This window comes from Cryptomeria japonica, chromosome 8 (assembly GCF_030272615.1).
Source record: "Cryptomeria japonica chromosome 8, Sugi_1.0, whole genome shotgun sequence".
NCBI classification, from domain to species: domain Eukaryota; kingdom Viridiplantae; phylum Streptophyta; class Pinopsida; order Cupressales; family Cupressaceae; genus Cryptomeria; species Cryptomeria japonica.
This window is the reverse complement of record NC_081412.1, coordinates 99,118,327-99,129,896: the sequence shown is the minus strand read 5'-3', so window position 1 is coordinate 99,129,896 and position 11,570 is coordinate 99,118,327. Positions and strand designations below refer to the sequence as shown.

Below are 11,570 nucleotides of genomic sequence, written 5' to 3'. Positions count from 1 at the left end.
TGAGGATTTAGCAATCTTCAGAAGTTATGTGGAGTCTGAGGAGTGGTGGATGTCAGAGTCATCCACAAAGAAGCTAAACGATCTGGCAGATTATGTGATGGTCATACTCCAAATTATGAAGAGTTAAGGTTTTTCCAAATTAGAAATGTTGTTGCTTTATAAGGTTTTGGTATTAGAAGTAGGTTGCTTTAAGCAACATTTGGGGTTGTATGTGGGTTTTGGGGCTGTTGTGATTGCCAGGGAGATAGGCAATTTTTTGTAATAATCATATACTGTAATGTTTAATTAAGAAATAGAGAGAGCTATCCCCATTAAAGATAACACTTATTAAAAAAAAAAAAGAGTTATTTAATTTCATTTAATTTATTTATTTTAATGTAATGTACTTAATTTATTTAGTTTGATTTAAACTATTTAATTTTATTAAAATTATTTAATTTATTTTTTATTTAATTTAATTTACATTAATTTAAATAAAATCTAGTATATATTTAATTGATTTCTATTTATATATAGAGAGAGTAATATAATGAAAATAATAAATATTTAATTTGAGAACTCTTATTATAATTGATCGACCAAATTAAGGTTATTTAAAGTTTTTATTTATTTATTAGATAAGTGCTACTAGAGGGGGTAGCTCCCAATTACATTATTACATTATTGACCATTGCACAGACATATATCAAAAGTGACAAGTGACCACCATCAACCGGAAAGTTATGCCAAATTTCTAAACCAAGGGAACTACTGAAGATAAGTGGCAACCAATTCATAGCCCCACACTTTTAGAGGTCTTGTCCCGAGTTATTATTTGCGAGAGACCGAGCCATCGATTAGCATTCTAATCGTCAATGATCTCAATGTCCTGCAATACGACATGATTTGCTACCCAATCCGCCGCCCTGTTGGCTTCACGATAAACATGCCTTAGAGAAAAGTCTTTGACATTCACAAGGAGACCACAAATATACTCAGCCCAATTATCCAAATGCCAATTCAGGGATCTTCCAGAGGAGATAGCTCTTATGCATAATAGAGAATCCCCCTCAATTTCCACATAGCGAATGTCAAATTTGATGCAAAGCTTGATTCCCAAGGCCAACGCTTCCATCTCAACCACATTGTTAGTGCAGGCATCTAGACACTTAGATGCACCACAGAATAAGATCCAATCAACATCTCTAATGACGCAACCAGCACTGCCTTTGGCAGATCCATCAAAGTTAAGTTTCCACCTGAAAGACATTGGAGCCCATCATCTAATATTTGCCCGATTAATTTGGCCTTTGGCTGGAGGTCGGTTAAGAGGCTTAAAATTGATCCATTTTCTCTGTATCTCATGATCCCATTTCGAAAAAATTGTTTTCCTTTTGATGATTGTTCTATTATTGGTCATTTCAATGATAGCATCCTTAATGGTGCAGATGATTTGGTTGGTATCTCTAGCAAGCCTTTTAAAGATTTGTTTGTTCCTTTCTTTCCAAAGCTGCCAGATAATCATTGAAGGTGTAGAGATCCACAATCTAGACCAATGGTTCAGTTTGCCTTTTCTTGGCCAGCTGATAAGAAATTCTTTAAGACAATTATGTCTTGGGCTAGCCCAATGGAATTCTGATTGGATCCAATCCCAATAGGCCGTAGCAACAAAACATGACAAAAATAAATGATCAATACTTTCCTCTTGTCTTTCACACATACAACACCGAGAAGGGCCATGAAAACCGATTCTCTTGAGCCTTTCAGCTGTAAGGCATTTATAATGGAGGACCACCCAAAGGAAGGCACCTGCCTTGGGCAAAACCATTTTGTTCCAGCATAAGATGTTGAACCAATCTTTCCTCTCTTCCTGGGTAACCTGGATCGCATAGCCAAGTTTGGCAGAGTATTCCCCACTTTTGGCACCACACCAAACAATGTTGTCTTGTTTGTTAGAGATTCGGCAAGGTCGCTTCTCCAGTTCTGCTGCTAGCTCTGCGATTTTGTCATTCGAGATTGGGAAATTTGATACATCCACCCAACCATATTCGTTACCTAGCAAGGAATCCCTTCGGATGATGTATTCTTGCACTTTGGTTCCATAAGTCTCAGTCAATAGGTTAATGCAGCCATCTAGGCGAAGGCAATCGACTAGGCATTCATGCCCATTCCATGAGTCACGCCAGAAGTCTGCAGATTCACCATTACCTATGTTCCATGTAAGATGATCACAAACCAAAAGTTTACAAGAGTTCAGAAATCGCCATGTTGCCGAGCCACCATATTGCTTTGGACAAGTAAGAATCCATGCAAGATCGTCACAATCCAAGTACTTTGACTGCATGATTTTGCACCAGAGTTTCTGGGGCTGTTTGTACATTTTCCATATAAGCTTCGCGCCCAATGCCAAATTTTGCCTCTGAAGGCCACGAATGCCAGCACCACCTACTGATTTTCTTTTGCATACAGTGTCCCATTTGATTAGTGGAATCTTCTGTTCTTCCTTCGACCCTTCCCATAAAAAGCTTTTCAAATAACTTTCCATCTCCCTCTCAGCTTTACTGGTCAATTCTAGACATGATATGTGACATACAGGGACTGCTGAAAGAACTAATTTGCCATGGTGATTTGACTAGGTAGAGTAAGCCACTTGCATCTCCAAGCCATTGCTTTAGTTTTGAACCATTCCAAGACATCAACCCAATGCTTGGTTGAATTGACGCCACAAAAAACCTTTACGCCTAGAAATCTTACAGGAAGAGATCCAATCTTGAATTGTAAGATCCTTGCTAATCATTTTTGCTTTGATTTCCTAACATTGAGGAAGAAATTTTTTGATTTGTCCTTGTTCATTAGCTGCCCCGATTGTGCCTCATATTTGGCCAATGTATCTCTTATGCATTTTGATTCTTGGATCGTTGGCTCACCAAATAATGTTGTGTCGTCAGCGAATTGTGAGTGAGTAATTGGCTCACATACGAGATTGACTTTGATTTCTTTCCATTCCAAATGTTGTGTTCGTCTCCTGATTGCATAGCTAAGGGCCTCAACCATGATTACAAAGAGAGATGGACAAAGAGGATCCCCCTGTCGGATGCCATTTGTAGCTTGAAAGAAGCCATGTAGGCCACCATTCATAGAGATGGAGAATCTGATCGATGATATGCAATATCCAATGAACTCTCGCCAGTGAGCACAAAAACCCATGCTATGCATAACTCCATCAAAAAAATGCTAGGATACCTTATCATATGCTTTAGAGACATCTAATTTGATTATCTTCCCTAGACTCTTATCGATTTTGAGCGAGTGCATAACTTCACTAGTTAGAATAATGTCATCCAAGATATCTCTTCCCGGTACAAATCCATTTTGTCCTTTCAAAATTATCTTTCCCAATATCTTTTTCAGCCTGTTTACAAGAACCTTTGCAATAATTTTGTATATGGTATTGCAAAGCGAAATTGGTCTGTATTCATTGAACGAAGAACACTCTGATTTTTTAGGAATTAAAGCAATTACAAAGTTGTTAATGTCTTTTACAAACCGTTTCGATTTTTGAAAGTCTTCCACCATTTTCAAAATATCGTTATCCAAGAAATGCCAACAATTCTGAAAAAATCATGTAGAGAAACCGTTAGGGCCAGGGGCCTTATTGGGGTGCATTTGGAAAACAACCATTCTAACTTCATCTTTAGAGATTGATTTACATAGCATTGTGTTGTCCTCCTCGCTAATCAGATTGGGGATTAAGTTCAAAATACCACCATGATTCGCATGTCTATGTCCCTCGCCCAACAAGTTTTGGAAGAAAAGAGCAGCAACCTTACCAACCTCAACGTAGCTAGAAACCATATTCCCATGATTATCTAAAATCTGCTCTATTTTATTGGATGCTCTGTGTGCCTGAACTGATGAATGAAATAACTTGGTGTTAGCATCACCATCTTTGAGCCACAACTCTCGAGCCTTGTCACACCAAAAGAGTTCTTCCCGCTTCAAGATTTCAGCCAATTCATCCTTTAATTTCCTTTCTTGCTCGAATTCTTCAATGCGCATCCTATGTCGGATAACGATTTCATTTAGTTCTTTCAGTTCCCCTTCGATGCGAGCCTTTTCTTGGAAGATATTTCAAACCTTATTTTTGTTCCAATCCAACACTTTCCTTTTAATATATTGAAGCTTCTTGGCAATTTTGAAACTAATGGAGCTACCAATCTTTAATTCACCCCACCAATTTTCTAGTAGCTCCCTGATTCCCCCATCTCTCCACCACATAGATAGAAATTTAAAGGGCATAGTCGACCGACATGCATTAAATATCAAATGCAGCTCAATCAAAAAGTGATCTGAGGCATTGAGAGGGAGAATTCTTGCCACCACCTCAAAGACTTTGGGAGTCCAATTGGGGGAGATTAAAAATATGTTTAGACATTCAATGATGGCTATAAAGTCCTTTCAATGATTGGTCCAAATGAATAAGTCATTTCAGGTTGGGCAATCGATTAAACTTGATTTTACCACGAAGTCTCTGAAGTCAATCATAGGCTAGCTAACCCACCTAGAACCATCGTTTTTCTCAGATAGGTCCATAATTGCATTAAAGTCACCACCCACAATTACTAAATCTGCAGTGGAGTTGATGAATTCCAAAATTGAGTCCTAAAGTTTGTGCTTATCCTCAGTTTTGGTAGGGCCATAGACATTAATGAGGACGAACTCCATGTTGTTGACCAGATTCAAGATTTTAGCTGCACACCAGTTACTATTCAAATGGATAATTGAAACGGACATCAAGTTCTTTCCATAATATCCCTAGACCACCTGAGGCTCCATAGGAATTAGTAAAGAGGCCTTTCCATGGCCAGTAGTACTTTTCAAAAATCATGCCTTCCGATGCAGAGAGATTGGTTTCTTGGAATAAGATGGTGTCACCGGTGTATGATTGAACATGCCTCCTTATGAGGCAATGCTTGTTAGGGGCCTTCCAAGATGTGATCTTCATTGCTTCCCAAGGGAGGGGCTTCCTCCCTTGGTATTAAAGAACTTCTTGAAGCTAGTGAAGCCTTTTGATGAAGCCTCCTCTTCCCTGAGCTATCTTAGAGATTTCATACCTCTTGATTTCTGCACCTTTGATATCTTCCCTTAGTTCAGGAGTGACAACATAGTCTGGGATATTATCTAAGTATTTCCCAATCCCTTTCGAATCGGAGTCTGAATACGATGCCTCGATCTGATCAGACCATACTTCAAATCCGTCCTTCGGGCCCAACCCCATGAGGATAATTGCCAGGTTCTGATCGCTTAAAGGGCCCATAGAACTAGGGTTTGGAGGAGGGATATCAGACTTGGGGTGATCTGTGTCATCCAGAGGCGGTAATGGTTTAGCATCCTTTCGCCTCCATACCGTTTTGGTAGTGTTCTTCAATTTGTAGGCATCCTCAAAATGGGTTTGTGCCCTACACCAAAGGCATAAATGCTTGTCTTCTTCAATTTTGATTTGTTGGCACCATTTTCTCCCTCTAACAACAAGCCTGATTGAAGGGGGGATAGGCTTGATTGCAATGATTTTAATCCGGACGAATTTGCCCATGTCGTAATCAATTGATTGTAGGTCTAATTCAATGAGAGTGCCAAGGGTTCACCCGCTCTTTTTTAGGCATTGCTCCACCCAGTATTCCGGGGGAAAGCTATAGAGACAAATCCATATAGGTTTATCATAAGGTTGATATTTTGCAGGGTCAAAATTGCGGTGCCATGGCATCATGAACAGGGGGTGGCCATCCACGAACCAGTAATCGACAGAGACGACATTTAGTTTCATTTCTTCATTCAAAAAAATGACGATGAAAAACTGATTTGGCATAAACTTGAGGATAACTTTTGTATTCCACTTGTCTGCAATCCAGTCCTTCACGATTTTCCCGTTAGGCCTGATTCCCGTGAATCTACAAATGAAAGCTAGGTATTTGAGAATGTCAATCTCCTCTTCGATATCACTGGAGACATCGATATTGATTTCTTCCTCAACAGTTTGCTTGCTAGCAAGGGGATCGCACTTCCGTCGCCTCACCAGCAGGTCAAGACCTGGTTTGAACTGCCCCTGTGATCCTTCCCTGCCGAAGCGCGCCTGCCTCTGCTTCCTCATTTTTTTATTTGAACTCTTTACACTTAATTTATTTAAAGTATTTTTATTACAATACTACACATGCAATTTATTTTAATATAAGTTATCTACTTCTTTTTTTATCGGTAATAGTTATATTTTATTAATTAAAACTAAAAGGTACATCTGCATCAAAATTTCCAAAAACAAACCACTTCCCTAAACCACCCACAAAAACCATCCAAACCTCCCATCTAAAACCATAGTTTCCCAAAGTAGTATACCGCTCAAACCCTACCCCACCCCCACATCATCAAGAGCAAAAGTTCAAAATTACATCATGCTAATAAAAAATCTGGCCGAAGTGTTCAAATCGTTTAACAAAAAACAGAAATTTAAGTTTTTCAAATAAAATACTATCTAAACAAAAAGAGGCACCCAGAAGTACCTTGGTCCAGAGAATTCCTCATCTCTCTTTCTTTACAGTTTCTCCAGCCGAGGCATGTGAATCTCCAATTGTTCTTTTTGCACCTTCAGCCGCTAGCCCATGCGAATTCGGTCCTTCTGTTGCGTCACCAAACCCACTAGCCACACCACCCACTACACCTTGCCTTGCCAATTTCGTCAATAACTTTCTCGTAATCGACCTCTTGCATCTCATCTCATCCACCATTCTCACCTCCCCACCCTCCCGCCGAATTACATCTTCAATGTCCATTATCTGGATGTAGACCATAAGCCCTTCCTAGCCTCACCTCGTGTCATCCCTAAAATGAACTTGAGCTTCCTCGCAGTGGTGAAGGAATTGGATTCGAGAGTGCCTTGCCCGCAACTCCACATTTTCCTCTGGGATGCCGTCAGAGATATTGAAACCCCAACCCGACACAACCCATTCCAGCAAGGACTCCATATTTAACAGATACTCCTGTGGAATGATCTTCTTCAGAACTTTTCTCACATCTGCGCAAGAGTAGCCCAACTCCAGTCCCCAAGCCATGATGAGAGAGTAAATGTCCACTCTGCATCTATATCTGTGGCCAATAACCGCCACCTCTTCACCCAGGATCAACTGGATTGCCTTAAAAAACAACGGGTCTTTTGCAAGAAACATCTTCTCGAGCTTTTTCAGTGGGACGGGTCCCCGAAAAGCTGGCATTAGCTTGGAGGATTGTAGAGTAAAATTTGCTTCCATTCTGGTGCTTGCTGGAAAAATTTGCAGAGAAATTTCAATGAAATCTATCAAACACAGTTATCTTCACCAACTTACATACTATTCTCATTAAATGCGCGAGAATACCAAAATTAGAATTAAAGGTAGCACACTTCACCACCGCCGCCATTTCAGAAAGCATTCCACAATAAATGCGCATTAACACGTGACCTTACTCATATGAAATGTCGACTTATTGACATGAAATTTGAAATTGTTGGTGTACCAACTTGGTAGGAAACCTTAACTCCATCTCACTATGTCTTCTTTACAATCACACCACCTCACTTCCCCTAGCACGAGCTCACACGCTTCATTTGAAAGGCCACCATCAATGACATTTCCTCCTCTTTACACATGAGAGATGCAAAAGTTTTGGAAAGATTTAAGCTTTCCACTAATAATGTGTATGTATTTATTCAATTTTCAACACGGTGTATTGCCTTTGATCAAAGCATTGACTACAATTTGGGAGTCACCCTCCAGATGTAGCTTCGTTACCTTGATATCAATGTCAAGTAAAGCCGCTTGAGCCTCCGCCTCATTATTGGTTCCATCTTGTAGCCTTCTTGCACCTGTAAAGAGGATCTCCCCTTCATCATCACAGGCCACACATCCCGCACTTGAAGTCCCTGGATTACCTTTTGAGGCCCCATCAAAATTTATTTTTACCCACCCCTTCTCCACTTTTGACCATTTCACCATCTCCCCATCCAGGGAAGCACACAAAGGATTAACCCTGGGGAACCCATGAATGGGTCTAAACTAATTCTAATTTGTTACAATACTAAATATGCAATTTATTTTTATTTAAGTTATTAAATTTTATTTTATTTATTTATTTTAATGTAAGTTATTTAATTTTTTTAGTTTGATTTAAACTATTTAATACCATTAAAGCTATTCATTTTTTTTTAATTTAAGTTATTTAATTTAATTTAGATGATTTTAATTATTTTAAATTGTTTAATTTAATTAATTATTTTATTTTATTTACATTAATTTAAAATAAAATCTTGTAAATATTTTATTGATTTCTATTTATATAGAGAGAGATTTAAAAAAAATTAATTTCTTTTAAGTTATTTAATTTAATTTTTTATTTAATTTTATTTACATTTATTTAAAATAAAATCTAATATATATTTGATTGATTTCTATTTATATTCTATAATGAAAATTTCAAATATTTAATTTGAGAACTCTTATAATAATTGGTTGACTGGACTAAAATTATTAAATTTTTTTAATTTAATTTATATTTTATTTTTATTATTACTATTAAATATTAAACTAATTCTAACTTGTTACAATACTACATGTGCAATTTATTTAATTTAGGTTATTTAAAGTGATTCAAAATATTTTTATTTAAGCAATAGTATGACCCATGTCATACAATATGATGGGTGTCAATTTTAATCATAAGAGATTTTTAATTGCGCATATCTAGCAATCCATTATATGAATATTAATACGCTGCTCCCCATAATAATTTAATATTAATTATAATATAAAATTATAATAAATTTCGAATAAATATGATATCTTTGATGCTATGCCATATATCCAACTAAATTACTAAATTACTAAATTACTAAATTACTACAATTACACTTATACAAGAAAATAATATTACCATAAACTAAATCCACTCTTCCTCATCATTCTATATTAAAATTTAATGTCCACTCTTCCTCATTATTCTATATTCAATTTATATATTTATATATCCCCTAAATTAAAGGTAAAAAATATCAAAAATATTTTAAATTTTTTTCCTCAAAATAGATATATACCCTAATAAAGATTTCTTTTGATTAACTCAACCAAAAAAAATCTTATTGATGGAATCACGTTCCATCTACTTTATGAGCGTACATTTTAACTAATAATTCAAATGTACAATGGTTAAATTTAAACTAAAATAAAAAATAAAAAATCTCGTGCACATTATTCCTAACCCCAAAGAAAGCTTATAAGCTTGGAATATGATACAATCGTGTTCATCAAGTTCCCTTGAAAAGCTCCCCACTCCTTTATCATCATGTCACATGTCCCTGCTTAATAAAGGCCACTCAATATACAAAATATTTTAATAAACGCCACTCAAAATAGAAAATATTTTAAAATACTCCATAATCTCTCGAACTTCCCTTCTAGGCCATTCTAGACCCTTGGATTTAATCCAACGGTGGTTTAAGGCGGTGGATCGGCTTGCACAGACTCTATAAATACCAAGCACTACCTCATAAGTCATTTGCAATTTTCTACACTTGCGGAGGAGCGAGCGAGAGAGAGAGAGAGAGAAAAAAGATTTCTACTGTGCAACACGAAAAGTACAAATCTTTCGGAGAAGCGAATAACATCTGGCGAGAATAAAAAAGATTTATTGTGTTTACGTATTTGTGTTGCAGAAGATTTAGAACATGAATCACGGAGAAAACAAGAGCATGATGAATTATAATAACCTAGGCCCTCCGCCGGGGAAATTTAAGATGGGCTGGAAGAACAATGGAGGAAATTTTTTAGCTCCCAGGCCACCACGCGAGGACAATATTAATATGGCTGGGGGCCACATGAATCTAATCCCTTCGTCTTCCTCTGCTGCTGCGCAGGGTTTCAAGGGGAGAGGGACTTATTTGGCGCCCAGGGCGAAATGGAAGGTGAGGAACAAGGCGGAGAAACGGAAGCGCAAGGTAGTTGATGCCCCTGCTGTTGGAGCAATCGGGACGTCGCAGGGTCGAGCCTACGAGCCGCCAAGGTTGCATGAGCTGCAGGCGCAGAATCGTCTCAAGGCCAGGAAATATTACCCTAAGAAGAAATTTAACAGATTTGCCCCTTTTGCGCCTCGCAACACCACTTCTTTTATAATACAGGCGAAGCGCAACGGAGGTATTGCGGAGCTGGTTTCGCCGTGCCCCGTTACGCCTGCTATATTGCCTACACCGATTATTTCTCCGGCTCGTGAGGGTTTGGCTGATATGGCGAAACAGGAGTGGGGGCTTTACGGATACGGTTCTATGAAGGGTTTCATACGGCTGAAGGATGGGGATAATGATAATGGCTTTGAAGGGGAAACGAGGGACTATGACGAGTCGTCTAGCGGCAGTGACGTGGAGGAACACGTGGAGATGGAGCGGCGCTTGGACCACGATTTGAGCCGATTTGTGATGACATACCCTTCCACGTCGTCGCCTCCTGCCAGCGGGGGTTTTGATGGGCCTAGGGGTTTGGAGAACAGGGTTGATGATCAGGATAATCACATTGCGAGGCTGGAGGAGGAAAATCTGACGCTCAAGGAACGTTTGTTTTTGATGGAGCAGGAAATGGAGGATTTGCGCCGTCGTATGATGAATTTGGAAAGTGGAAATCCCAATGTTAATAATTGCGCGGTAATTGACAACAATAATAGTAATGTAATTGATAATGTTGCTACGGATGATGATGCTGCAGAGGTTTGCTCTGAGAAGAGCGTCGGTGATGGTGAAGGAGAAAAAGATCTCGACGGGAAGGCGGGTGACGCAGGCGGAGCTTTGGAAGCCGAGGGGAGCCGCGAAGTTGCTGGAAATGCTTCTTGTGATTAAGATTTGAAACAGGGGTTTTAGATCATGTCATTCTTGTAAAGAAAATTTCGATCTACTTACTTTTCCTGTTTCATTAATTTGTTTTTTTTCGATGGAAATCTTGTAAATGATTCGCACAACTGACTGCACCCCGGTGTTTGGCGCGAGGAAAGAAGCGCTAGTTCTGGGGATTTTAGGTGTTAATTTTATTTTTTGCTTTTCAAAATTTAAAAGACAATTTCGGATCCGCATTATACGATCTGTTCTTTAAATTTCATCTCGATCGTTCGATAGTTCCATGGAAAATCCTTGGTTTATATCTAGGGTTTGACTGCGAGATTGGGGAGTATGCCAGAATTTCAAATTTGAGGTAGGGTTTCATGAATAAGAAAGTATTAGACATCTCTTGAATCTGAGTATGCAAGAATTTCGAATTTGAGTTAGGGTTTCATGAATAATAATGTATTAGATATCTTTTGTTTAAGTTTTATTTTGCAGATAGAAGATTAAATTAAATCATTTTAAGGCTAGGGTTTTCGGATATATGCACTCGTTTTCTAAAAAGTAATTAAAAAGACTATTTGGATATTCAATTTTATTTTGTTGGTTTTTGGGGATTTTTTTTGTTGAGCCCTAGATATTTGTCCCAGAGTTTGGCATGCCTATGATCTAGGGTTCTTATTTATTGAGAACTAGTAAAACTTGAATT

The 11,570-nt window shown here is 38.1% G+C and overlaps 1 protein-coding gene across 1 annotated transcript; it reads left to right on the top strand.

Moving 5' to 3' along the window:
• Nucleotides 1-9,553: 9,553 nt before the first annotated feature.
• Nucleotides 9,554-11,138, top strand: LOC131063809 (uncharacterized). The gene has a single exon (XM_057997751.2). It carries the CDS (start codon nucleotides 9,725-9,727, stop codon nucleotides 10,880-10,882), a length of 1,158 nt encoding a protein of 385 aa, XP_057853734.1. The 5' UTR covers nucleotides 9,554-9,724; the 3' UTR covers nucleotides 10,883-11,138.
• The last annotated feature ends 432 nt before the right edge of the window (nucleotides 11,139-11,570 follow it).

Excerpts from the sequence above, each read along its gene's own strand:
- LOC131063809 (XM_057997751.2), top strand. The coding sequence starts at position 9,725 with ATGAATCACGGAGAAAACAAGAGCATGATGAATTATAATAACCTAGGC.